The following is a 26,776-nucleotide window of genomic DNA, read 5'->3' as shown; positions in this document are numbered from 1 at the left end:
GACTGTCCAAAACCCTGAGACAAATGAGCGTGGGCGCAGAAGCCCCGCCCGGCTGTGGGCACATGCCCTTCTCAAAAATGGCTACCGCGGCGCTTCTGAAAAGGAACCGCTCTGGGCCTCGCCTTTGATCTCGTTGGTGGGGCTGGGGGATGAGAGCTGCACCGCGCGGGACAAGTCGCCGGCGGCGCCCGACGGAGCAGGTTATTTCCCTTCCGGCCCCCGGCCCCCGGCCCCCGGCCCAGGGCTAGGAGAGTCGCGGGGAACGCTGACCCAGGGTACCCGTCCTGTGTGTTCCCCCACGGTACTCTCTGGGGCCCATCGGCCCCCCATCTCTGATTCTTGCCGTGGCCTGTATCAAGGCACATCCCAGCTTACTCAGGCCTCCCTAGTCTTGTGTCCCCAGGGCTGCAACCGCATCCCGGTGCCCTCGGGCCCACTATTCCAGACCCTATGGGTATTCCGCTAGCTTGTTTAGGGAGCTCCTGCTTCAGGGGTGCACCATCCCGTTCGTGCCCCGGTCTGACTTTGGGTGCCGGAATCCCTTGTAGCCCTCAGTGTCCTTGGCGCCTCTAAGACTTGACTTGGGGGTCAGGGGACAACGATGTCCTCTGGAACCTGCATTATGGCACTAGGGCCCCAGGAGCTGGGGTTCATAGTGGCTGAGAAACCAGTGAAGACCTCGGTGCTAGACCCTCAGTGCCCACACTGCTTCCCAGGACTCCTCCCGTATGGCCTTCTGCTTTCTCTCCGCCTTAAGCACCTCCCCACCCCAAGGGAACAGCGTGGTGCGCCTTCCCCCAGTCTCATTTAAATTTGTCCTGAGGAATCTGTATTGAGCATCTGGAGAGTCCAGGCTTGTGCCTGGTCCTGGGTACGCTCTCAAGCCATCTGGGAGAAGTGAGGATGGGGCACTCAGGGTTCGCTATTGGGAGAAAGTGAGTCCTGCAGAATAAGAGGCAGAGGAAAAGACGTTCTGAGTGGGGAGACCCGTGTAAGCAAAGATTCTGAGGTAGGGAGGAGGGCCAACCAGGCAGGACAGGAGGATCAGAACATCATTTACTTTATGAGGTAGTGTAGCATAGTGGTTAACAGGGTTCTGGAGCCAGACTGCTTGGATGTAAATGGGCCAATAACTTACTGTGTGACCTTGGACAAGTTACTTAACCTCTCAGTGTCTCCATTTCCTTTTGGGCAAAATGGAATAGTATAATAATATTAGTATCTATATTTTAGGGTTATTGTGAGGATTAGGTAAGTTAATACATGTAAAGTGCATAGAATTATTATTACCATCATCAGAGGTATTTAAACAGGACTTATGACAGGAAGACAATCACATTTCATGGACACTACCAACCAGGGAGCCCTGAACTCTGTGGACTACATCCAGAATTTGAAAATTCTCATGAAACTCATGTTCTTACCCTGCAGAAGGCTGGGTGCTTAGGCTACAGCTTCCCTAGCTCGGGGACTGTGGAGGAGAAATATTAGAAGTGGCCTGTGGTCAGGAAAGCAATGCTGAGGAAGGCCTGAAGGATGGAGAAGGGTGAAAGAAAGAAGTGGCAAGCTTTAAAGGCTGGGTAAAATTTGGTCAGCCCCAGAACAGGAGAAGAGAGGGTGTTGCTTTAGGAGACAAGCTAGAGCAAAAGCCTAGGGAAGGAAGACATTCTTTGGGGGCATAGTGAGGAGTTTCCCAGTAACAACCTCCTGGTCCTCAGACCTTGATTAGAAACCTGGGGGCATCAGACACATCCCTGAGCACTTCTTCCCTAGAAACTAGACTTTCTCACTGCAGCCCTTGTCCCAGCAGAGGTTGCCAGGCAACTGACAGCAGCCAGGATTTGATGTAATCCAGGGTGGGTGTTGTAGGTCTCTTAGGTGGCTGACCTTTTGGCGGAACTGCATAATGGTATCTGGCATGTGTGGTGTGAGCTGTTCTCCTGTCCAGAGCCCATGCTAGAGTCTGGAGCAAGAGGCAGGCATATCCCCCTAGTAGGCTAGAGCTTCTCAGTCTTGCTGTCCAAAGTGACTCCCGTGCTGTCACAGCAACACTGTGTTACCACTCAGGGGACCGGGGAACTGTGAGCGTAGATTGTAGTTCTGTCTCAACCCTCTTGGAAGTCTTGAGATTCCCCCCATCACCTGGAAAATACACGAGCGAGGCGACCTAGATTTAAATCTTTACCACAGTTCAGCCAAGTGAGTTGGGCAAATCATTAAACTCACTGAGCTTCAGTTCCTTCATTTGTAAAGCGGGGAGAAACTCTTTATTGAGTGTCCCACTCCATAGGATACCGAGTGTACACTCACGAATAAGCCAGGAGTATAGTCCCTGCCCTCATGAGACAATTGGAAGAAACCTTAAACATTCCCCAAATAATTATTTTTAATTATAGCTGCGAAAGATACTGTGAAATATGGGAACATGCAGTCTGCGATGAGGGTGTAAGACGGAGGGGACCAAAGCAGTTCTCAGGGGTCAGGGGCAGCATCCCTAGAGGAAGAAGATTGTAAACTGAGACCTGACAGGTGAGAAGGTATTACACAACTGAAGGGGTGGAGGTGGAAGGCTATCCAAGCAGAGGAAACAGTTTGTGCAAAGGCTCTTGGCACAAAAGAGCTTGAAGGTTGGCAAACTGGAAGAAAGCCAGGGTGGAGGGGAGTGATCCAGGGAGGGTGTGGTACATGGGGAGGCTGGAGAGATGTCTGCAGGGGTAAGGCCCTCAACTAAAGGCCACAAAAAGAAGCTGGGCTAAGCAGAGGGAAGGGGGACTTCACTGATAGATTTGTAGCAGGAAAAATAGGATTTTTGTACAGGTCACGCAACTGTGATCTTTGTAAAGAATAGATTTTGGGGACAATACAGTGGTAGGAGGAGGGGTTAGGAGGCTCTGGCAGTGAAGGCAAGCGGTGGAGTGGAATGGGAGGAGAGATGGAGAGAAGCACATGTGTTGAGAGGTGTGAGAGGTGATGGTCAGTGCTTGCTGACTGGGTGTGGTAAGATGGTGTCAGGATAATTCCCAGACTTGCGGCAAGAGCAGCTGGGTACGTGAACGTGCATTTACTGATGACAGCTTTGGAGGAGCAAAGGATTTCGGAGACTGTCAGTTTGGGACCCACATGGAGGTGTCCGAGAGGGAGGCGTGCAAATGTGTAGCTACATGGAGGGGACTGGGCTCGAGGACTGGCATTTGGGGATTGGTGATATAGAGTTGGTTCATAAAGGTGTGGGACCAGACAAGGTCTTGGGGGGAGGTGCGGAGCAAGAAGAGAGGAGGAGCGGCTGTGAGCCTGAGCTTTGCTGCCAGCAGAAGTGAGAGGAACAGAGAAAAGAGCCCAGGAAGGAATGGCTGGAGAAGGAGAGTGTATGTCAGAAACCAACATCAATGCTGCTTGAAAGGGCAAATATCAGGTGCAACCAGAAAAAATAGTCTTTTCTTTCTTTTCTTTTCCTTCTTTCCTTCTTTCTCTCCCTCCCACCTTCCCTCCTTTCCTTCCTATAGATCCAAAACAGGCAGTATTGGCAAGATTAAATGGTTCAACCTAATTAGACCAAAACCTGAAAAAGTAACTCATGACCTTGGACTGAGCAATTCTGGTAGAGATGTTGGAGCAGAAGCCAGATGAGCTGGGGAGAGTGGATAGAAAGGAGACTAATAAGGAAATGGAATCGACATGATTGGATTGGCTGAGTGCAGCAGATCAGGTTGAGAGAGGGTGAAATGAAGGGTAATTACCAAGTCTCAGGTTTGTGTGCTCGCTTCGGCAGCACATATACCAAGTCTCAGGTTTGGCAGCTGAGTGAGTGAATGGTTGGGTCAGCGAGTGAAATGGGGGGGGGAGGCGCTTACGCTGATCATGAAATATTGTGAGTGTGGGGTAGGTGTAATCTGAGATACCTCTGAGTCTCTTGAGTGGGAAGACAAGCTGACATTTGGCCTGTGGAGCCATTCATCACCATCCATGTGTTCCTGACTCCCACATATGGACTGGTGGGAGTCAAAAGCATGTAGATGGGAATGAAATAAGTCAATGAGTATTTATTGAACATTTACTAAGTACAAGCAATTGTCTAAGTGCTAGGGTTACACCAGTGAATAAGACAAAGACCCCTGCACCTTGAAGCTTACAGTCTATGAGGGAGGTCAGACAATAGGCCAATAAACATAAGATAAAAAAAAAAAACAAAAACAAACAAAAAAAAAAACATAAGATAACATTAAGCTGTAGTAGATGCTGTATAGGAAATGAAGCAGGGTAAGGGACTAGGGAGTAGCAGGAATACTCCCTATTTTTGGTAGGTTAGTTAGGGAAGGTCTCTCTCAGAAGGCAACATTTGAGCAGAACTCCAGAGGAGATGGAGGAGATGAGGAGATGAGGAGATGAGGAGATGAGGAGATGAGGAGATGAACCATGTAGCTATATGGGGGAGATTGGAAGGAAGAAGCTGGGGAAGTCTGAGGACCAGCAAGGAGGCTGGTGAGGCAGGAGTGGAGTGAGTGATGAGGTTGGAAAGCCGGGCAAAGGCCAGATCTCGGAGGGCTCCATAGGCTTTGGGATGGAGGATGGAAAGTCCTGTGTAGATAACCCCAAGCTGCTGGATTGGGCAGGAAAAGAACCTGAAAGACTTCCCCTTCCATCAGAGCCCCAGAGCCAGAAAAGCCCCTTTGTGCAGTGGGTGGGTGGGTGGCCCATTCTGGCTGGGGGAAGGCTGTGCTTGGTCCTAGGCCTGCTTCTTGGGGGGGCTAGACAATGGGCTCCTTGTGGTTGGACTTGAGGGCCAAGTGGCCCTCTCTATGATGGGATTCCTCAGCCAAGAGGCATGTGACCCCCAAGACCTTGGCTTCTTGCCAAAGGGTCTGGGCCTGCTGCTGGGGAATGGGATAGAGAGATGGGGAGAGGCCGGGGGAGGGGCGAGGGAAACCACTGTGGAGGCCTTCTCCTGAGACAGGGGCAAAGGAGGTGGAGGGATGGGCAGGGAGGGGGCTGCAGCTCTGCTTGAGGGAGCGGGGGAGGGCTGCAGAGCTGGAAGCTGTGGACAGCATCAACAAATGGTTTCCACAGCAGGGCAGGAGGGAGGGGCTGGCCACGCCTGGGCCTACTGGGTAGGGGCAGGCAGAAGAGGGCTTGACAAACCTACATCTTCTGTCCCTGCAGAAGAGGAGAGAGCATGGAGCTGGAGAGGATTGTCAGTGCAGCCCTCCTTGCCTTTGTCCAGACGCACCTCCCAGAAGCTGACCTCAGGTAGCAGCAGCTCTCCTAGAAGGATCATGCCAGGGTCAGAGTTGGAGCTGCTGGGCAGGACTCTGGGCCCTGGCCCATAGAAAGACTGGGGTGGGAAGCCCTCCATTCGAATCCTGAGGTGGGGGAGGGCTGATTCTGATCTGCTGGTATGGCCTTAATCTTAACCTGTCCCTGTCACCTTGCTGGACAGATGGGAAACCTAAGCTCTGTGGGAGGGTGGGATACTTTCTGGCTTCAAGGCTTGAAGTCTGGTTCATGGACCCAGTGAAGCCGAGGGCTCGAGTCTCAGGCTGAGGGGGAGGGGGTGTTGCTGGAAGTACCCGGTGTCCTACCCAGGGCTTGTCCTGTCCCCTTCCTGCAGCGGCTTGGATGAAGTCATCTTCTCCTATGTGCTTGGGGTCCTGGAGGATCTGGGCCCCTCAGGGCCATCAGAGGAGAACTTCGACATGGAGGCCTTCACTGAAATGATGGAGGCCTATGTGCCTGGCTTTGCCCACATTCCAAGGTGGGATCTGGCTGGGGCAAAGAGGGGGTGGAGGGCCGGCAGGCGGTGGAGGGCGGGCAGAGTCGTCCTCTTACCACCCTCCTTGTCTTTTCAGGGGGACAATAGGGGACATGATGCAGAAGCTCTCAGTGCAGTTAAGTGGTGCCAGGAACAAAGGTGAGTTTGGGGCCTGGGATGACTCATAACCCCCATCCCCACAAATCCTGACAAACCTGATGCTCTCTCTGCTTCCTTAAGAGAACCTGCAACCACAGAGCTCTGAGATCCAACGTCAGATGCCCGTCTCCCCAGAGCCCCTGCAGCGGCCTGAAAAGCTCAAAGAAGAGACTAGGGCTTCTCCTACAGCTTCTGGAGACACCCAGGATGAGGTACTGGTAGAGGAGGCTACTGGGAGAGAATTAGGGGTCAGGAAAGAAGGAAGTACTGCTTCTTGTCAACATCTTTGCCCACAGGCAGCTGGTGCTGAGGAGGAGCTGCTGCCAGGGGTGGATGTCCTCCTGGAGGTGTTCCCTACCTGTTCAGTGGAGCAGGCCCAGTGGGTGCTGGCCAAAGCTCGGGGAGACTTGGAAGAAGCTGTGCAGATGCTTGTAGAGGGGAAGGAGGAGGGGCCTCCAGCCTGGGACGGCCCCAACCAGGTATCCTCTGCTAGACATCCCCCTCCACCCAAATAGCCTCAGCCCCTGCCCCTAGCCTATCCCTGTCTGCTTCTGCTGGTTCCCTAGGATTTAGACTGGGCTTCTCTTCTCTGCAGGACCTGCCCAGGCGCCTCAGAGGCCCCCAAAAGGATGAACTGAAGTCCTTCATCCTGCAGAAGTGAGTCTGGGCTGGGCTGGGCTAGACCCGTAGAAGGTCTTCCCGGGGTGGCAGGAGCTTCAGCCAGCCAGTTTTTGGCAGGTACATGATGGTGGATAGCGCAGAGGATCAGAAGATTCACCGGCCCATGGCTCCCAGGGAGGTGAGAGGGCTATGGCTGCTAGAGGTGTGGAGGGGGGTGGGGGGCGTCTCCTGGCTTCTGCTGCTCACCATCCAGTTGCCTGACAGGCCCCCAAGAAGCTGATCCGCTACATTGACAACCAGGTAGTAAGTACCAAGGGGGAGCGATTCAAAGACGTGCGGAACCCTGAGGCGGAGGAGATGAAGGCCACATACATCAACCTCAAGCCCGCCAGAAAGTACCGCTTCCACTGAGGCATTCGCCAGACTCTGCCGGAGCCTTCTAGGCTCAGATCCCAGAGGGATGCAGGAGCCCTACACCTTCCCACAGGGCCCGCCCTAACTCCTGTCCCCCTTCTCCACCCTGCTCTCTACTTCCTTGCCCCACACTGTTGACCTCCTCTTGGAGCTGCCCAAGGGCACAGTAAAGGTGGCCCCAGGAAGGTATGAGTGCATTCTGGTCATTTCTGCTCAGCACTGGGGTGCTGGGGTGCTGTGTCTGTCTGACCTCTCTCCCAACTTCGTATCCCTTATCTCCAACAGGGCAGCAGCGGCAGGCAAGTGGGGGTAAAAATCTCTTTATTTGAAGCTCCAGAGTGGGGCAGGGCATCCGCCTCTAACCAGAGGCCCCCACAGTCCAGTTTCCCTACAGTTCATAGTCAGGCCCCACCACACAGTCCAGCTGTGCCCCGTCGGCAGACAGGTCAGACCTGCAGGTTGACAAAGGGTGCAAAGCCTGCCATGTCCTGCAGCAGCACCAGCGCCTGATGCAGCGGCGGCTCCACGTCGATGTCCACGCCGCGCTTCCGCAAGCGGCTCAGGCTGGGCTCGGCCACATGGTGGCAGTGCCGCACCCGCAGCGAGCGCAGCGCGGGGCAGTACTCGGCCAGCGTCCTGGGGAAGGAGCCGGGTGAGGCTGGGGGCCAGAAGCCGCTGCGCCCACGGTGGGGGAGCCAGCAAAGCCCCTGTCTCCTTCAAACTCAGAGCATACTCTTCCCCCTCCATAAACGAGGGAGGGGGGCCTGGGTGGGGTCATACATTCAATGTCTCCAGGGAACCCGAGACTTCCTCTTGTCTCTTAAAGGGGGAAACTGCTCCTTGGCTCCACCCAGAATTTCAAGGTTTTCCCCCTAGTTGAAGAAAAGCCAGAAACCTGACTATGTGCAATCTGCCAACGTGTAAATACTGGTTCAAAAAAGTTTTTTGGTTTTTTTTCAACTATGGGCTCTGTGGTCTAAGCAATCCTAGAAGCCTTTCCTGGTCTGAATGGGGGTGCCATGGTAGCAGAAAAATAGCACCACAGTTCTGCCTTGCGACAGCAACAGCCCGCCCCTAACCCGAGGCTAAGTGAGTGACTGTCCTCTTCCCAACCCACCGATCCCATGCCCAGGCACCTGACGCCGTCGCTTCCCACGCGGAGGCAGCCGGTTAGGTCGAGGTGCTCGAGTTCCGGGCAGTTCCGGGCCAACTCCTGGACCGCGGCGTCCCCCACATTGGCGTTGACTGCCAGCGAGAGGCTGCGGAGGCCCGCGCCGCGCCTCTGCGCCAGGTATACGATGGCCTCATCCTTGAGCTGACGGCAGGCGGTGAGGTCCAGCTCCTCAAGGGCCGGACAGCGGTCGGCGAGGCCGCGCAGCGCCAGGCCATCTACCCAGTCACAGTGCGCGAGCGAAAGGCGCTGCAGGCGGGGGCAGCCCTCCGCCAGCGCCCCCAGCGCGCGGCGGCTCAGTTGCCCGCAGCCGGCCAGCGCCACGCTCCGCAGCTGCGGATTCCGCGTCAGCACAGGCACCAGATCCTCGTCCGACAGCCATTCGTGACACGGCGCCAGCGCCAGCTCCTGCAGCCCCTCAGCGTCCCGCAGCAGCCAGGCCAAGGCGGCCCGCGGAATCTGCGGACCCACCTGCGGGCAGGGAGGCATCTCGACTCTCAGCGGGTCCCGGGGCGGGACGGACGCTGCCTCTCCGCCCCTTAAGAGTTCTTTCCTGTCAGCAACCCGCCCTCGGGGTTTGCCACCTGCCCTCCCAGGAGAGACCCCAAGCGCCTTCTGAGTTGACACCCGGCCCTCGCCCTTTGAGAGTACTTCCCGCGGCGTGGATTGCTTCCCCGGCACTCTTGGAGGACCCGGAGGGTCCGCAAGGGTAGACAGACAGGCTGGGGGCTGGGCTGGAGGCGGGGCGGGGACGGTACCCAGACGGGGCGGGGCTTTGGCCCTCTGCTCACCTGAGCGGCGTCGAAGCGGCGCAGCCCCGCCAGGTGCAATTGCACTAGCGCCCGGAAGGCCCGGCTGACGCGCTGCAACCGGAGCAGCTGGCGTAGCGGCACCCGGCTCAGGACGTGTGGGAGCAGCACGTCTTCCCAAGGCAGGTCCAGGAGCCTGCGGTAAAGGGGCGTTGGCGGTGGCGTCCCCGGGCCGCAGTCACCAGCGAGTCCGCCTCCGTTATGCTTCTGCGCCCCGGCTCCTAAGAGCGGCCCCCAGACCCGGCCCAGTTCAGCTCCTCTCCCCGAGGTCCTTCTTCCCTTTCCCGGCCCCTCCGGTGCTCGGTACCTGACGACTCCGGGCTCTTGCTCCCCTCCGGACGGCTCCATCGGTGGCTCCATCGGCTGCCTATTGCGCGTGCGCAGTAAGGTCTTCTCGCTTTGGCCTTGGAGCGGCCTCGGCGAACCCGCCTCCTTGGGCTGTAGAGGCAGACCGATTCAATCGAGTGCGATCTCACTGAGGATCCTATCTAAACGCGTTCCGGATGGATCTCGAAACTGAGGGCGAAACAGACCGGAGGTGTAACATCAGACCTCGCCTTCTCCGCTACAGGGCTTGAGAACTGAAGCTGGAGAATGCGATGGTGCAGCAGAGACTGGGTCTTTTTTCGTCTTGGGCTAGTGGCCGCCTCTAAGTGCTGATGGGAGGAGCAGGCAAAGCCAAACGCAGAAGGGGCGGAGCCAAGACTCCAAGGTTCTGGGCCTACTCTTTGCCCTCTGGTCGTGTTTAGCGACTTTGAAAAATGGGGAGAAACTATCCAGGCTTTTACTGTCTGGCACATAGTTGGTGCCCGGTCATTGTTGAATGAATCGAATGGGCGAAGGTAGATTTTTTCTTCCTTCATCAAGCAAGCTTGCCCAAACCTCTCATTCCTGGTTAGTTATGTAGTACAGAGCTGTCCAGCCTCTTCCACTCCCGGATGATTTGGAATGGATTTGCACTCTCCGGGGGAGAGACATAGGGGGCGCTAAGAAGGATTATCTCTCCAGCTGGGTCCCTATCTTTTCCCCAGAAGGTCTAGAGTCCTGAGAAGAATGAGTGCTCAGCTCAGCCCACCAGGAGTACCCCTTCTCGGTTGACCTGGAGATTTAGTGGTGGGGTTTGGGGCTCTGCCCGCCCTGGGGCAGTGATGTCCCAGAACTCTGGGCTCAGACTTTGGGCCGCCGTCTCACCGTGTCCACAGTTCCTGGTTCCAGGGTCCCCTCCAGGGAACCCCCGGAACAGGAGCAGTGCTTTCCCCATCATCCATTGGTGGGGAGAGTGTGAAGGACGCTGAGAGCTACTGCTGTCGCCGAGAGCTGCCTCCTAACAGGGCTGCGCTCTCCCTTCGTGCAGCCGCTTCATCTCCCTCTGCATAACGAAAACTGCTTCCCATCCATTATTTCATCAGGGCTTCGGGCATTTCTGCAAGGTGAGCAGCTCTGTCCTGTTACTCCATTTTAAAGATGGAACCGAGGCCCTGGAGAGGACGCGCCTTGTCCAGGGTCAAGCAAGTCGCGATGGAGAATTCAGGCATCCTAGTTTTCCCAGAATCCCTTCAACCCTCTCCCACCCCCCAATGCAGCAAGAAGGGAGAAGCCAGCAGCGGGGACAGACCAAAGAGGGTTAACTTGGGTGAGGGACTTGCTTCCTCTTCTTTAGTCTGCTTTAGGGAGGGTAGATGGGAGGACCGACCTCCGCTAAGGTTGAGCCTTGTAGGCGCGCACCACCTCGGGACGCGCGCCGCCGCCTCCTCCCTGCTTTGTTCGCGCCTCTGCGCCTGCGCAGTGCGACAAATCTGGCGCTGTCCCCTTCAGCACCACGCGGAGCCCGCGCCTCCCCTCCCCGCGGTGAGCCCCGCGCGCCCCCGTCGCGCACGTCCTCGCGCCCCTTGACTGCCCGAACAGACCCCTTCTTCCTTCCGAGGTCACCACCTGCATGCCCTGGCGTTCCCAAGGAGAGCAGTTGCCATAGTAACTATGGCAGTGCTTTCCTAAAATAGCTGGACCCCCTTCTACCTTGGCCAAGGGCACAAGGGTTGCCTGCTCCCTACTTCCTCCACTACCAGCACCATCCCGTCTAACCTTTTACCCTCAGATAGGCAAGATACCTAACTCAGGCAGCAAGGAAGTTCTTTCTAAAGTCTGACTAACATCCCTCCTGCTGCATCCTGGGCGAGTGGTCAGGGTTGGGTCTCCTGGGTCCGAAACGCAAAACCCCTTAGGGCTTGAGGCAGTGTTTCCTAGATCTCTCTTAAGTTGAGGTCTCCTGGATTTAGGGGGCGGGTCCGGTCTACACCCATACTGGTGTGCTTGGCGCGGCCGCGTGCTCGTGGGGGCGGGAGCGCGTGTGGCATGTAACAGGTCATGTGGCAACCTCCTAGGGACACGCGTGGGGTCTGGAGCGGGACACGCGAGTGCAGCTGGGTCTGGCGTGTGGCTCAGGGGGCGGTGGAGGAAAGGGACCAAGACACGATTGGGGTGGGGCACGTGAGGGTCTTGGGAACAGAACCGGGGGTTCCATACATCCTCCCCCTCGTCAGGGGCGGGTCTCAGGTTGGCGGGAGAGCCCAGCGGGGACCTAGTGTCGAGAAGGGGGGCCTGCCTCCGGGGCTCAGGGCCCCGGGAAAGGGCGGGGGTGGGGTGGGTGGGGGGATTAGCTCTGCCTGAGCCGCGCGTAGGGGGGAGGGGGAGGGACTGAGAGGCAGGCGGGCCTGGAGCAAGCGGGAGCAAGCGGGAGCCGCGCTGCCTTCACAGCTGAGCTGGGCCCAGCCTCTTCCCCGCCTCTCCTCGGCCCCAGCTCCCGGCGAGCAGCGGTGAGTACTGAGGCAGCTCCAGTCCGAGCTGCACTGGGATGCCCTGGGCCCACACTGAGCTTCAGAAACCTTCCTGACAGGGTTGCTGCTCCTGACCTCTGCCCCTACCCTGCATTGCCACCAGAGGCCCCTTTACCCCTTTAAGGGCTGGACAAGATCTGTCATTCCCTTAAGAGGGAAGGAGGGACAGGGTCTGGCGCAGCCTTCCCACCCAGAGACAGGTGACTGGTGGGGGTTGGGGGAGAGGGTGTGTGTTCTTGCTTAAGTATGTGTGTGAGGGTGCATCTGTATTTGTGTGTGACTGTGACTAGTAGGTCTCAGTGTCTGATGTGCCTGTGTCTGTGTGCTTTGGAGAATGAGGCCCTGTGTGTATATTTGGGTGTCTCTTTGTGTGTTCTTGTTTAATGACAGTGTGTGTATATGTGTAAAATAAGCATGTGCCTTTCCATTACACGCATATTTGTTATGACTGTGAGTGTATGAGGGTGTGTCTTTGGGTGTGTGTGTGTGTGTGCCTGGGTCTGTGTGTGCAGGACGTATTGCCTATGAATATGTTTAACTGTGTACTGACATTATTTGTCCATGTGTGTGTGTGTGTACCTGTATGAAGAACAAGAATGTCCCTTTCCCATTCAGTATTAGGAGTAGGGGCTCTTCCCTTCACCATATGCCTCTCAGACCCTCATAGTCCCTATATAACACCACCCCCCCACTCTTCCTGGCTTTCCTTCTAAGAGGCCTGAGTTCTCTCTCAGTGAGGGGCCTCTGTAAGAGAGACTGTGAGGACCCAAGGCTGTAAGATGGTTATGACTGACTGACACTCCTCATCCAGAGGGTGGAGTACCAGCCTTCCCCTTCCTCTACCAGAAGTAGCTCCAACATGCCACAGGGACTCTGAGCTCACTCAACTTCTGAAACAGCTTCCCTTCTCCTCCCAAGGTGATGCTCAGGGCCCTCAGACAGAAGGAAAGGAGTCAGGGGCCTATTGGAGATACAATTCTTTTTTCCTCAGGCCTCCATGGAAGTAGCCCAAGTAGGAAGCCTGATCACTTCTAGGGGTGGGATCAATAATACCATATTCCCAGGATGAGCTAGGCCCCTGGCTCTCAGATGGCCCATCCCGCTTTCCCCTCTCTGTCTCTGCTCTCCTGCCCATCCACCTTCCTTGCAGCTCACCCCTGCTCCCCCTTCCTCTCTTGCAGGCCTGTCCGAAGAGCATGCTGCCCCCTCACTCCCCGCCTGGCCTCGCCATCCCTGCCCCCCCAGCCTGACCCCCGGCCCCAGCATGGCCCAGGGTGCCATGCGCTTCTGCTCGGAGGGCGACTGTGCCATCTCCCCACCACGATGCCCACGCCGCTGGCTCCCCGAAGGCCCAGTGCCACAAAGCCCCCCAGCCAGCATGTATGGCAGCACGGGCTCCCTGCTACGGCGGGTGGCAGGTCCAGGTCCCCGGGGCCGGGAACTGGGACGTGTGACAGCACCCTGTACACCCCTGCGTGGCCCTCCCTCCCCCCGTGTTGCTCCCTCACCCTGGGCACCCTCTTCACCCACTGGGCAGCCCCCACCAGGGGCGCGGAGTTCTGTGGTCATATTCCGCTTTGTGGAGAAGGCCAGCGTGAGGCCACTAAATGGGCTACCGGCTCCTGGAGGCTTGAGTCGGAGCTGGGACCTGGGTGGGGTCTCTCCTCCCAGGCCCACCCCAGCCCTTGGGCCTGGCTCCAACCGGAAGTTGCGGCTAGAGGCCTCCACATCAGACCCACTCCCTGCCGGAAGAGGCTCAGCTCTGCCTGGCAGCCAGGGCCTTATCCATGGGCCACCAGCCCAACCTCAGGTTGGGGCAGATGGCCTTTACTCCTCTCTCCCCAATGGGCTGGGGGGACCCTCTGAGCACCTGGCCAAGCTATTCCTAGGACCTGCTGACACTGGACTCCTGAACCAGGTACGTGACCTCCTTTGGACTCCCTGGAACCCCAGGGACTCAGCAAAGGGGCAAGGCTTGGCCCCTTGGCAGTTTGGGGACCCATCAGCTGTTCACTCTGAATTCTTCCATCTGTCCTAAATCAGTCTCTTTCTTGCCCTCCATGTTTGTCCCTGCACCTCGGCACCTCTTTATGTGTCCCTGTGTGTTTTTCTTTCTGTTTCTGTCCTGTGTTCTTGTGTCTTGGTCATGTGGCTTTATCGGGTGGTCGTGTCTATCTCTTCCTCCTTGGCTTAGGGAGACACCTGGTCCTCCCCCCGGGAAGTCTCCTCTCATGCCCAGAAAATTGCGCGAGCCAAATGGGAATTCTTCTATGGCTCCCTGGACCCCCCAGGCTCAGGTAAGATCTTGGATAAGACCAGGGGAACCGGGCAGGGCCCTCTCCACAGCAGCGGAGGCTTGGTGGGGAGTCTTCCTTTAAACCTCCCTCCAGTCCTTTCCTGGGCTCAGGAGTTGGCTAATGCCTCTCCAGGCCTCCAACTTTCCATCTGTGTTATGAGGGAAGGTCTGGGAATCCTGGCTGGTTTGGGTCCCTGGAGGAAGCTAAATTGTGGAGAGAAGGGATGGCAGGATATCAAGGGTCATTCCATGAAGTAGGAAAGAAGCTGCTCTCCCTCAGGCCTCTCAAAGTTATTTGACAAGAACTTGATTGGAAATGAGCTTCGCTGGCACCAGGAACAGCTGAGTTTGGCAGGAAGAATGGTGCCTAGGTAGTGAAAGAACTTCCTGCCAATATGAGGCAGCAGGAAAGAGCTCCTTCCTAGACCAGAATCTAGACAGGAAGCTGACCAGGATACCCTCTTGACCAGGATGCCTATGCATACTGCAGGTGCTAAGCCCCCAGAGCAGGCCCCCCCATCTCCACTTGGGGTGGGCTCCGGGCAGGGCTCTGGGGTGGCTGTGGGGCGAGCAGCCAAGTACTCCGAGACGGACCTGGACACGGTGCCCCTGAGGTGCTACCGCGAGACGGACATCGATGAGGTGCTGGCTGAGAGAGAGGAGGCTGACTCGGCCATCGAGAGTCAGCCTAGCTCCGAGGGCCCACACAGCACTGCCCGCCCACCTGCCCCACGTCCCAGTCCATGCCTTGGCCCTTGTCCCAGCCTGGGCAGTGGAAATGAGGACGATGAGGATGAGGCAGGTGGGGAAGAGGAAGTGGACGACGAGGTGTTTGAGGCCTCAGAGGGGGCCCGGTGAGTGTGGGAGTGGGAAAGGGACTTGGCTTGCTCCTCAGAGCTGGCCCAGGGGCAGAGCTGGGATCAGAGGGACTGGAATGGAGATGAGGGTGGGCCTGGGAGGGTCAGGGCCAAGCTAGTAGCAGGAGATTCTCAACAGAGGCCCCAGGCCTGCCAGAATGCCGGGGATGTGGCGGGTGGATGTGTGTCGGCAAGAGCCCATAGTGTAGGGAGCAGACAGGACAGAGGAGGAAGAACAAGAGGTAGAGTGAGAGGCCAGAGGCCAGAATCAAGCCTGGGGGCGTGGGAGCATCAATGCAGATCCTAGATCCTGGCAGGAGAGTGGGGAGTGTGGGGGCTTTCCTCTCCGTCTCACACCCCACTGCAGCTTGGAGCCTCGTCTTCTTCTTCTAAGATGTTGCCAAAAATAGAAATGGGATGGCAGGAGGGGAGAGGATCAGGGAGAAGGAGGAGAAAGGGAGATTAGCAGGGAGGAAGTGAAGGAAGGGATTGGGTGCTGGGGACGGGTAAGGCTGGGGTGCCTTGGGGGCACTGAGTAGCTTGGTGAACCTGTAGTGGGGATTCCCTACCCAGGTGGCTTTTTTAGAGGGCTGGGGGCCTGTGAAAAGGAGGTGATAATCCCCTTCACAGAGTCATGTGAGAATTCAATAAATGCCACTGAAGAGCTGTCCTTTTGGCCGCTGATCAGAGACTCTCCCTGCCCCTGCAGGCCAGGCACCCGGATGCCTCATCCTGGGCCTCTCAAGTCGCCTGTGCCCTTTCTACCCGGGACCAGCCCCTCGGCTGATGGGCCTGACTCTTTCAGTTGCGTGTTTGAAGCCATCTTGGAGTCACACCGAGCCAAGGGCACCTCCTACACCAGCCTTGCCTCTCTGGAGGCCCTGGCCTCACCAGGCCCAACCCAGAGCCCCTTCTTCACCTTTGAGCTGCCTCCCCAGCCCCCTGCCCCCCGGCCTGACCCGCCTGCTCCCGCCCCACTTGCACCTCTTGAGCCAGATTCTGGTACCAGCTCCGCCGCTGATGGGCCTTGGACACAGAGAGGGGAGGAAGAGGAGGCAGAGGCTGGAGCCAAGCAGGCCCCAGGGAGGGAGCCTGCTAGTCCCTGCCGCTCAGAGGACAGCTTTGGGCTAGGGGCAGCACCCCTGGGCAGGTGAGTGATTCCTTTGGTTTGTCAGAGCTGAGCTGCTCCAAGAGAAAGATCCTGAGAGTGCAAGATGTAGTGTAGGTTCTTGACCCCTGATAGAGTAGCAAGGGGATGCAGACGTCTGTTTTTCCATTTGAAGGACTACTTCCAAGGGAGGGGCTCCCTTGGTCTCAGACACAGTGACTTGAAAAACCATGATTCAGAATTGAAGAGTCCCCAGAGAACACCCTCCTTTCTTTCTAGGAAGTCCCTTCCTTCCCCAGGTGGAGCCTCTAATATGCTTGAAATTCTTGTGACCTTACCCCACCCAGCCTGGAGGCTTCTCACAAAGATGCAGCCACCAACCTGTCCCATTGCCTCCCTCCCCTGTAGTCTCCCCTCTTCAGTCAGGAGCCTCTCACCCTTCTCCGGGAAGTCCTTTCACCAGTCTAACCTTTCTGCTCTCCCTCTGCCAGCTACCCTCTCAGCCACGGAAGCCATGGCAACAGGAGGGGGTGGCCAGGGAGACAGGGTTGCCTAGCAACCAGGAGTTTCCGGCCTCTGTCTCTGGGGTGACAGGTGGCTTTGCTAGTAGAGCAGCTGGGATGGCGGGAAGGGAAGGGGAGGAAGAGACGGGATGAATGGGGTGCACGTTGACCCCCAATCCCCCATACACCAGAGCCTCTTTATGGGTAGAAGAGAAGAACCAAGGAGGAGGCTCCTCTGCCATTTGAGAGGGCAGAAGAAGAAAGACGTAGGAGTGGGAAGGTGTCCCTGCTGCCCTCAAATCCTTGTTTGACCCTCCGCTGTTCCTGTCTGTATCCCACCTTTGCCCACATCCTCAGAGATAGAGGACTATGTTCTCAGTAGGGCCAGAGTGGAGATGGAAAATCTGTGCCTAACAGCAAACTTCCATAGGGAGCTTTGGAGAAGCAGACAAAATTCCCACAGCAGAAGGATGAATAGGAGTTAAGTTTGATGTAGGACTTTCTACAGAGAGATGGTAACGATGGAATCAGCTGATAGAGGGAAACTGTACAGACAGTGTCCTTCTCCAGAGGAAAGAAAACTGCCTTCCCCATGTCTCCAACTGCCCCTCTCTGCCTTCCAGGTTTGGAGGCAGAGAAGGGATCTGAATGGCCCCAGAGGGACTGCCCCACCTCTGAGCTGGTGTTCTACCCCCGCAGTGAGCCACCGCTGAGCCAGCTGGTGTCTGACTCGGACTCAGAGCTGGACAGCACTGAGCGGCTGGCCCTGGGAAGCACAGACACCTTGTCCAATGGGCAAAAAGCAGACCTGGAGGCCGCGCAGCGCCTAGCTAAGAGGCTGTACCGACTAGATGGCTTCAGGAAGGCGGACGTGGCTCGGCACCTGGGCAAGAAGTAAAGTCACTGGTTGGGAGTGAGCATGGGGCAGGGAGAATGCATCCTGTGGGCAGCACCTCCTCATTCTTTCTATCTAATGGCCCCAGGTCTGTAGGTAACCCCACCTGGCCCCTTGACCCTTTCCCTTGAGACTCCACCTGTCTATCTGCCCTGCCCACAGCAATGACTTCAGCAAACTTGTGGCTGGCGAGTACCTCAAGTTCTTTGTCTTCACGGGCATGACTCTGGACCAAGCTCTCAGGTGGGTGTTAAGCCTTTTGAGGGCAGCCCCCCACTCCCCAAGCCTGGTGTGCAGGGCCTCCATTGTACCTCCTCTGAGCCCCTGGGCCTCTCTTCCAAATTGCCCTGATGTCATCCTTCCCAGGATGGCTGGGCATGGCCAAAAGGTGGGGCTGCCTGATTAGGGGACCTTGGGTAGGGGTGACATGCTCCCTCTTCCCCCCTCCCCAGGGTGTTTCTGAAGGAGCTGGCACTAATGGGTGAGACCCAAGAACGGGAGCGCGTGCTGGCCCACTTCTCCCAGAGATACTTCCAGTGCAATCCCGGAGCCCTGTCCTCAGAGGGTGAGGAAGGCAGAGGGCAGGAGGGCTCTCCCAGAGGGTCACCAAGGCAGATGGGCACAGTGTGTGTGTGTAGGAGCATGAGTGTGTGTATGTTGGAGTGAATGCACACATAAGCTTGCAGGCACATGAGCATGCGTGTGTGCAGTGGTGACGTGGCTTCGTGAATGTGGAGCTGTCCACATACAATGTGATTTGGCAGCACTGGGCAGCATAACGCTGAGGGGTCCCACTGGCTTGAGCGCCCTGCACACTCGCAGAGCATGGGGTTGCTGAGGAGAAGCCCCCTTTTAGAGAATCTGCTGGAGAAGAAACGGCTTTGGCAGGAGGAGGTGGGGTTCACCGTGGGGTTCAGGGTTTACAAAAGTGTGATTATGGGCCAAAGAGGGCAGGAGATAAACTGGAAGGCTGGGGAAGATAGCTGTGGGAAGGATCCCTGGGAAGTGGCTGAGGCTAAATGTCGACTCTCCCGTAGACGGTGCGCACACGCTGACCTGCGCCCTCATGCTACTCAACACCGATCTCCACGGCCATGTGAGTGGGGGGCTAGCGGAAGGGAGCCCAGAAAACAGACCGCGTCCAGAGACTTCAAGGTCTGGGGCCCACGGTCCCCCTCACAGGCCTCTATGCCCTCACTTAGAACATTGGGAAGCGCATGACCTGTGGAGACTTCATCGGAAACCTGGAGGGCCTCAATGAAGGCGGAGACTTCCCCAGGGAGCTGCTCAAGGTGGGGGGAGGGGTGGGGAGGGGGAGAGACACAAAGGGGGATGGGACAGGGTAGAGGTTGCTGGAGGGAGGGATAGGGACCTGTCAGCGTGGAGGTTGATGAGGTGAGGGGCTTGCGGGGGCCCCAGCTCCTGCTGCTGAAGCCTGGGCTTTCCCGTGACTCAGCTTGGGGACTGCCCCCTCCCCCAACCCCCACACGGCAGGCTCCCCGGAACATGCGCGCTTGCGTGCAGTCTTGGCCGTTCGCAGCGGGGGAGGGGAGACAGCTCTTGAAAACCCGTGATGAGGCGGCCTGGGTCCTTGCATTTTCCTTAGGTTCCCCTCCTCCAGGGTTCACTGAGCATGGGAGGGGTCTCAGCATGGGGATGGGGACACACATGTTCACTGTTTCCCTCCTCCCCCTCCACCCCTTGCCCCAGGATATACGGCCACAAAGGCCCTCAAGTACTGCTGTGCTGGAGGGAGCTGGAGATAGAGAGCCCGAGAGGTTGACAAAGGCTTTTCCAAGGTCTCTGAGCCAGTTATATTCAAGCTGGGACTAAACACTTCTTTTCTGACTCCCTCCTCGCCAGCCCCTGCTCCTACATGCCAGCCCTTGAGGGATTTAGCCCCACAGGGACTGGTATGCATGGGAGGAGGAGAGGGTGTCCTGGTTGGCCCTGCACATTCACTCCTTTCCCTGATCCACTGGTTTCATGAAGGGAGGCCTGGACTCATTTAAAACCTCTAGGGTTGGCAAATGGGTCTCTGGGCCATCACATACATGTGGCTGTACAGGAGTGTCCTTGGGTCCATCTGTGAGCTTGGGGTGTGCTGGGCTTCTGAATTTGGGAATGTATCCAAGTGGAGGGCGTTCATTGTGAGTTTGTAGTGTCAAAAGAGTTGGGGTGTATGCTTGGGTTGCATATATATATTCATATGTATATATACATACATATATGTGCTTTAGGGAGTTGGCAAATCAGGCGGTTTGGCTTGGGGTATGTGCTTTAACGGCCTACGATTTAGTGTGTGTCTGTGTGGGGCTGTACGTTGGGTGTTTCTGTATATTAGGTTGTATATCTACAGACTGGCTCTCTGATTTATGACATGAATCCGTGAGCAGGGATTGTTTCGTTTGTTTTTTAAAGATTTTACTGATTTATTTGACAAGGGCAGGGGACAGCACAAGCAGGGGCAGCAGACATGGGCGCAAGGAGAAGCAGACTCCCCGCTGAGCAGGGAGCCCTGATGTGGGGCTCTGGGGGTTGATTCCCACGTCCTGAGATCACGACCGAAGCCAAAGGCAGCGGCTTAACAGACTGAGCCACCAGGTGCTCGCATGAACAGGAGTTGTAGGAGTTAAGGACTAAATTCTCATGTGTGCATCTGAATTTGCAGTCTGTGAATTGGGGGTGAGTGTGGATTGGTGATTTGGCTAGTTGGAGTGTATGTCTGTAAACTGGAGTGTGTGTACGTGAGTTGGGGGTATAGCCTCGGGCGTTTGAACTGTCTTTGGTTGGGTGCGTTGGTTGAGACGGCTGCAATTCCATGGCTGCCTCCATTCCGCACAGCCCCTCCTGCGTTGCCCGTCCTGGCTCGGGGCGGGGAGAAGGGGCCCAAGGAACGCGTTCCGAACTGCTCCGCCCCTGGTGCCCCTACCCTGACGAGCCCGTGGGTAGCTGCAGACCCTTTACAGGGTCAGCCCACCTTCGTAGACGCAGGCCAGGGGGCGCCCGGGGGCTCCCGGCGCCCTCGCTACCGCCCGCTGCGCCGCGCACCTCCAGTCACCGGCCCCGGCGGGCCCCTGAGGCCCCGCCCCCATGGCGGCGGCGCGCCGCGGGCCCCTGCGCGGTCGGAAGCCTCCATTTTGCGCGGTCCCCGCCCCCAGCCCTCGCCCTCCCTCCCCGTCGGCGGCCCCCTCCCGCTCGCGCCGAGCCGCAGAGCCGACAGCGCCGCCGCCGCCGTGCGCTCCGTGCGTCGGTGGGAGCCGGGCCGAGCTCGGGCCGGGCCGGGCCGCTCGCGCCGGCTGTCGGGGGAGCCGTCCGCGGGCCGTCCGGGCCGAGGGCGGGCGGGGGAATGGCCGGGGGCCGCGGCGCGCCGGCCGGGCCAGCATGATCGGCGTCAACAGCATCCACAGCAGCGCTGGGCGGCTGCGCTCGCGCTCGCTGTGCTCCGTGCGCTACGGGCGCACCCACCGCGGAGCGGAGACCCTGTGCTACGGCTGGCCGCAGCGCTCGCGCAGTCTCAAGCCCGTGCTCTACACCGACCTGGTGGTCAGCCGCCTGCAGAGCCGCAAGAAGAAGAAGGCGGTGAGGGCGTTGGGGCCGCGGCCCACGCCAAGCTGGGGGGGGGGGGCGGTGTGGCTGAGGGGGCGGTGTGAGGCAGGCACCGAAGGGGGCACGAGCCGAGGTGGCATCGGGCGGACTGAGGGGGGCCGAGCCCAGCGGGGACAGAGCCCATGGGTAGCCAGGAGTGGGCATGGACTGGAGGGGGAAGGGCAGAGACGGGAGGATTAAGGTGGCATCTCAAACCAAAGGGTCTTTGGGTCTTCTGGCTGGGAGCATGACGTGGGGCTCACCAACAGGATTTAGGACTTTGGAAGGAAGTCGTGGTTGTGGGCCAAAGGGGGTCCTCTCAGGGGCCAGGGATGAACTGGAGGACTGGAGACAGGTTGGATCTGGGTGGCCACTTCAACCTCCTGGCCCAGAGTTGGAGAGTGGGGTTTAGTGGCGGGGCTCGGTCAGGCTTGGGCTGGGGGCGTGCTGGGAGGGCTGTGTGTGCATAAAGCTGGGTTGTTCTGTAGGGGGTGGAGGTTGTGGGATGTACCCATCCTGAACAGGAGGTGCTAGCCTTGTGGCTGAGTGTGACAGTGGGCAGTGAGAGGGCGAGTGACTGTGGTATGTTGGTGGTGGGGTGGGGGGCTGTGTCCCATCACAGGGAAGGCACCGACGTCACTACTGCACCCAGATCACGCAGGCAGCATCACACGCCACACGCTTAGCCCAACACGCACATGCTGGAGACACACCCACTCACAGACAGGCTGGTGGAGTCGCCCCCACAGTGGGAGGTGCTGCTGTGGACCCATGCTGCAGGCCACTCCCAAGAAGAGGGGTCCCCTCTGTAACTCCTGGAGCCCATTCTCTACCCTACCACCCCAAGGCCCCCACAGTGCCCCCATGACAGCTGTACAGAGGAGAAGTGATTGGTTCAGGAGTTGACAGGGAGCTTGAGGTGTGCAGGGTTTGAAAGCTGTAACTTCTGCCTTTTAGTGTTCAGTCCCCAGTAACAAGAAGGATGTGAGTGGGTAGGGGGCTCACTCACCCTGGCATTACACTTGCTGGGGCTGTCTGGGCTGGAGGAAGTGCTCAGCTTGCCCCGGGGTGAGGAGCCGTGAGAATGTATTCTCTGATAGCCAGAGAGGGAAGTGATGGGGTGAATCCCTGTTGCTGGGCCTTAGTTTCCCCATATGTTCTGTGTGGGTTTATCCTATGGAAATGGGCCAAGGCACATAACTGGGGGAAGGAGAGTTTCTTGGGATGCTCTTGTCTATTCCTTCCAGCACTGTGCTTCTCCCACCCAGGATCTGGGCAGGATGACCCCTCACAGTAGCAAAAGCAAAGATAATAACAGCAGCTGCCATTTACTGTGCGTCAGCCGTGTGCCTGGGTGCCCTGTGCCGACTGCCTGCTCTACGTTACACACCTGTTATTACGTTTATTCTCCCCCATGGATACTTGCCCAGAGTCCTGCATCAAAAGTGACATAGTACTGTGTCCTAATATTCTGTTTTCAGAGCTTCTGTTCTTGGTCGTCACACCCTGGTCCCTGTTGTCTCCTACCCTGACTTAGGAGGGCGGGCTCTGAGCTCTGGCATTGGGATACATGGTTTACCTCCCCCATGAGTGACCCATACCTGCCTGATTTGTTCCTCCTTTCCCAGGCCTTGTACAGCTCCATCAAGAATGAAAAGCTGCAGTGGGCCATGTGAGTCCTGGGGCTGTGTGGTGAGGGAGCTGGGGGGTGGGGAAGGGGTTGCCGGGAGAGGAGTGCTGAGGCAGGCCCTGGGAGTCCAGGCTGGGTGTGGGGCAGGGGAGGCGGGTTAGGCCATGAGAGGCACTGAGGCAGCCTCACTGCCTTGTTTGGAGATGGCCGCCTGGACTTGGGGATCTGTATCTTGTCTTCAGCTGGGTTGTTATGACAAGCTAGGCTGGGGTGGGTGGCCACTGTCAGCGGGCCTGGGAGGAGGAGTGCTGAAACATAAAGGGAAGGTCCCTTGGCAAGCCAAGTGGGAAAGCAGAAGTCTCTAGAGGTAGAGCCCCCTCTCAGGTCCTAGGGAATGCAGAGTGTCCTAGAACAAGGGACCACACTGTCTACTCTTGGCAGACTCAGTGGAAAGAAACTCAGAGTAAGTCTTAGAGGAGTCCAGACTAAGGGAAGAGGTCCAGATTTAGCCTTGGGGCCCCCAGTCTGAGGGGGAGAGCCTCACATAGGCAGCCAGTGGATCACTCATACTTGCTGGTGTCTGTGGAGAGGCCAGTCGTGGGAGCTCCCAGTCTGCAGGAGAGACGGCCTCGGAGGAGGCAGAGCTCAGGACTGGGGTGCAGACTGGGGCTTGGGGCAAGCCTTGAAGGAGGGGGAAGCATTTGGGGAGAGGGAAGTTGACATTTGGGAGGCAAATATGTGGTGGCTGAAATGAGTGTGGGCTGTGGGGTGGGGAGACCAAGAGGAGGCAGGCCTGCCTGGCTGGAGAGTGTTAGGAGGAAAAGGCAGCGTTGGCGGGGTTGGAGCATGGACTCTTTGTGGGAGGCAATAGGAAGCTACTGCAGGTTTTTCATCAGCAGAGTGATAGGGTAGAACTTGATTCTTTAGATGATATCTAGCAAGGCCTGCTGACCAAGAGGTACTAGGTGACCACTAGGAAGCTACTTCTGCCACCATTTAGCCAACTATGAGCAAAGCGTGCTGCTGGGTGTGGTTGAGACCACTGCATCAGAGGTGTGTCTGCCCTAGTGAAGAAGGGGGTGAGGGCTGGTGTGTGTGTGCATGTGTAGAAACAGAAAGGATGGGGATAAAGGAACAGTCATGGCCCTAACCCTGGGAGCTCTAACCTAAGTGAGAAGATACGCTACTTGGAGGAATCCTCATCTGAGCAGGGGGGCACAGCTACCCCCGGGGAGATCTGATCTGAGGTGGGAGACAAGGCTCCGGGGAGCCTCGGGTTGAGGGTAGCCACAGCCTGTGAGGGGGGGCCATTCCCCTACTCCCTCCACAGACAAGGGGGCGCTTTCCTGGGGAGGGGGCAGAGGCTAGGACTGGGGGGGGGTTGTGGCTGCAAGGCCAGCCCCCTTTGAGGTGATCACACCTGCAGAGACGAGGAGGAGCTGAGACGCTCTCTGTCTGAGTTGGCCGACCCCAACCCCAAGGTCATCAAGAGGGTCAGCGGGGGCAGTGGCAGCGGCTCCAGCCCTTTCCTGGACCTGACTCCTGAGCCCGGGGCTGCAGTCTACAAGCATGGGGCCCTGGTGCGAAAGGTGCACGCAGACCCTGACTGCAGGAAGAGTACGTGGCTGGGTGGGGCGGGTCTGGGGGATGGAGGGGAGGGGGCCTGTCTTAGGCCCCCTGACCTGTCTTCCTTTCCCCCAGCACCTCGGGGCAAGCGGGGCTGGAAGAGCTTCCACGGGATCCTCAAGGGCATGATCCTCTACCTGCAGAAGGTGCGGGGCCAGCCTAAGGGGTTGGGGCTGAGCTGGCTTGGGAGTGTGGGTGGGCTGGGCCAGGCTGGGCGGGACCATGGCCAGGACAAGACGGGCACCCCCGCAGGAGGAGTACCAGCCTGGGAAGGCCCTATCAGAGGCAGAGCTAAAGAATGCCATCAGCATCCACCATGCACTGGCCACGCGGGCCAGCGACTACAGCAAGAGGCCCCACGTCTTCTACCTGCGCACAGCAGACTGGCGGGTCTTCCTCTTTCAGGCCCCGTGAGTGCCCTCCTCCTGCCCATCCCGGACCCCTCGTCCCACTCCCCCCTTGCTCCCCTCCTTTGTCCCTGGATTGCCTCACTTCTTCCCAGGCCACACCCTGAGCCAGGACAGGCATCCCAGGACACAAGTCCTGGGCCCAGGTCCTAAGAGGCCGTGTTGTCTCCGTAGGAGCCTGGAGCAAATGCAGTCCTGGGTCACTCGCATCAATGTGGTGGCTGCCATGTTCTCTGCACCCCCCTTCCCAGCTGCTGTCAGCTCCCAGAGGAAGTTCAGCCGCCCTCTGCTGCCCAGTGCTGCCACCCGCCTCTCCCAGGTACCCCCAGCTCCATCCACCCAGTCCCCGTGGAATGGAGTGGGGCAGGCCCAGCCGACTGCACTCAGGGCTGCCATAGGCAATTACGTAGATGTCCACCACACCGGGACACTGGCCATGGGGGGTGAGTGAAGGCTGGAATCCAGTCTCCATTCCACTTGCCCAGGTGTTAACATAGACAACAGCACTTTGCTCATCCAAAGGATGGGGCACCTTTTTTAAAAAAACTTGCACAAAGGCATTGTATGTACTAGAGTGACCCTGACTACACTCCCCTGGCCCTAGGAGGAGCAGGTGCGGACCCACGAGGCCAAGCTGAAGGCCATGGCAAGTGAGTTGCGAGAGCACCGGGCTGCGCAGCTGGGCAGGAAGGCCCGGGGCAAGGAGGCGGAGGAGCAGCGGCAGAAGGAGGCCTACCTGGAGTTTGAGGTGAACCTCCCTGCCCCGGTGCCTCTGTGGCTCCTTTGTCCACCAGGGGGACCTTTCTGTTCCACATACAGGCTCAGGCTAATGGTTAAGGGCAGAGGCTCTAGGATAGGGGGACCAGCTGGGTGACCTGGGGCAGGTTGCTTAACCCCTCTGGGCCTGTTTCCTCTTCTGTGGGCTAGGGGATGCCATTCTCTACCCACGAGGGTAATGAAGTGAGATGGGGTCTGCCAAGCACTCAGGGGCTCACTTTCCCCAGCTCTAGTCCAGGCTCAGGAAGTATCAGCGGTTACGCTATGCAGCAAGAGTGCCCGCAGAGGGTCACCAGCTTACCAGGGGATCATGTCACCATGGGGGCTTTGGGGCCCCAGAGGTGGACAGAAACCTGCTGTCTCCTAGCTTTTGTCTGCAGATGGGGGGTGAGATGGGCAGGAGGGTGGAGAGCAGGCTCACAGCACCTGCCCCTCTACCTCAGAAATCCCGCTATGGCACGTACGCGGCGCTGCTTCGGGTCAAGCTGAAGGCAGGCAGCGAAGAGCTGGATGCGGTGGAGGCGGCGCTGGCCCAGGCCGGGAGCTCAGAGGACGGCCTCCCCCCACCTCACTCCAGTCCCTCCCTGCAGGCCAACCCCTCCAGCCAGCCCCGGGCTCAGGGTCCCGGCTCAGAGCCTCGCACAGGGGCGAGCAGTGGGCGGTGGAAGCTCTGAGCTGGGGTTTAGGAGCGTGGGGGGTCGGCGCCCACTGGGCACCTGCATGACAGCCCCACCTGAGCCCGGGCCGGCCTCGGGCCACCCGCCAGGGCCCCTCGGCCCAGGGCCCGACCGCGCCGGACGCGGTGTCCGGGGCAGGGCAGGGCTAGGGCCTGGGCCTCCGGAGCCTAGGTTAGGGGCCCCTCTGAGACCCCCATTTTGTGATAATGTTTTGCACTTTTTCGTACGGGGCGGGGGGCTGGGGTGGGAGGGGCCAGGGCCCCTTGGACTTTTGATGCTTTTTTTTTTTTTGGCGGCGGGGGAGGCCTGACGTTTCTGCTTTCTGCTGAGACCACCCCCACCCGACACCAGCAATCCCCCTCCATCCTGGGGCCTGGCTCAGATAGAGGCCAGGAGTTGGGGCTGAGCTGGTTTTCCCTCCTTCCTCCCTGAGGCTCACCCTCTCTCCTTCCAGAGGCGGAGGAAGGGTATCCATGCCGAGGCCCCCTACAGAGTCTGGGGACAGCATGGCCTTGCTTTCCCTCCTTCAGTGGGCCCTGCCCTTTGTACAGCCTCCCCTCCCATTAAAACTGCTCTGGACTTGCTGGCTAGGCCTCCTTCTCCTCTCTCCAGTACCTGGCTTGGGGTGGGGGCAGGCAGCTGGTTCCAGGGATGAGAG

At 58.2% G+C, this 26,776-nt stretch overlaps 3 protein-coding genes across 6 annotated transcripts; 2 read left to right on the top strand and 1 right to left on the bottom strand.

Moving 5' to 3' along the window:
• Positions 1 to 157: 157 nt before the first annotated feature.
• CUEDC2 (CUE domain containing 2) lies at positions 158 to 7,129 on the top strand. The gene is made up of 9 exons (XM_046026132.1): positions 158 to 200; positions 5,158 to 5,244; positions 5,606 to 5,749; positions 5,844 to 5,905; positions 5,987 to 6,117; positions 6,202 to 6,384; positions 6,501 to 6,562; positions 6,644 to 6,704; positions 6,791 to 7,129. Exons 2-9 carry the CDS (start codon positions 5,171 to 5,173, stop codon positions 6,935 to 6,937), a joined length of 864 nt encoding a protein of 287 aa, XP_045882088.1. The 5' UTR covers positions 158 to 200; positions 5,158 to 5,170; the 3' UTR covers positions 6,938 to 7,129.
• Positions 7,130 to 7,244: 115 nt separating this feature from the next.
• On the bottom strand, positions 7,245 to 9,550 carry FBXL15 (F-box and leucine rich repeat protein 15). The gene is made up of 4 exons (XM_046026641.1): positions 9,228 to 9,550; positions 8,903 to 9,056; positions 8,077 to 8,582; positions 7,245 to 7,576 (listed from the first exon to the last, which is right to left on the bottom strand). Exons 1-4 carry the CDS (start codon positions 9,278 to 9,280, stop codon positions 7,387 to 7,389), a joined length of 903 nt encoding a protein of 300 aa, XP_045882597.1. The 5' UTR covers positions 9,281 to 9,550; the 3' UTR covers positions 7,245 to 7,386.
• Positions 9,551 to 10,198: 648 nt separating this feature from the next.
• On the top strand, positions 10,199 to 26,702 carry PSD (pleckstrin and Sec7 domain containing). Of its 4 annotated transcripts, none has more exons than XM_046026632.1 (18): positions 10,199 to 10,350; positions 11,675 to 11,733; positions 12,936 to 13,672; positions 13,949 to 14,051; positions 14,541 to 14,904; positions 15,617 to 16,057; positions 17,218 to 17,412; positions 17,576 to 17,656; positions 17,866 to 17,978; positions 18,451 to 18,509; positions 18,616 to 18,705; positions 22,630 to 22,673; positions 24,058 to 24,248; positions 24,333 to 24,403; positions 24,510 to 24,667; positions 24,839 to 24,983; positions 25,269 to 25,412; positions 25,885 to 26,702. In XM_046026632.1, exons 3-18 carry the CDS (start codon positions 13,019 to 13,021, stop codon positions 26,113 to 26,115), a joined length of 3,084 nt encoding a protein of 1,027 aa, XP_045882588.1. In that variant the 5' UTR covers positions 10,199 to 10,350; positions 11,675 to 11,733; positions 12,936 to 13,018; the 3' UTR covers positions 26,116 to 26,702. The 4 variants fall into 4 exon arrangements, 3 of the variants coding, with proteins under 3 accessions (XP_045882588.1, XP_045882591.1, XP_045882589.1); XM_046026633.1 differs by lacking the exon at positions 10,199 to 10,350 and adding an exon at positions 10,750 to 10,768; XM_046026635.1 differs by lacking the exon at positions 11,675 to 11,733 and having other exon boundaries at positions 10,208 to 10,350.
• Positions 26,703 to 26,776: the final 74 nt, after the last annotated feature.

Source organism: Meles meles, chromosome 13 (assembly GCF_922984935.1).
Source record: "Meles meles chromosome 13, mMelMel3.1 paternal haplotype, whole genome shotgun sequence".
Classification (NCBI taxonomy): domain Eukaryota; kingdom Metazoa; phylum Chordata; class Mammalia; order Carnivora; family Mustelidae; genus Meles; species Meles meles.
Note: the sequence above shows the minus strand (reverse complement) of the source record. Positions and strands in the feature narration are given on the sequence as shown.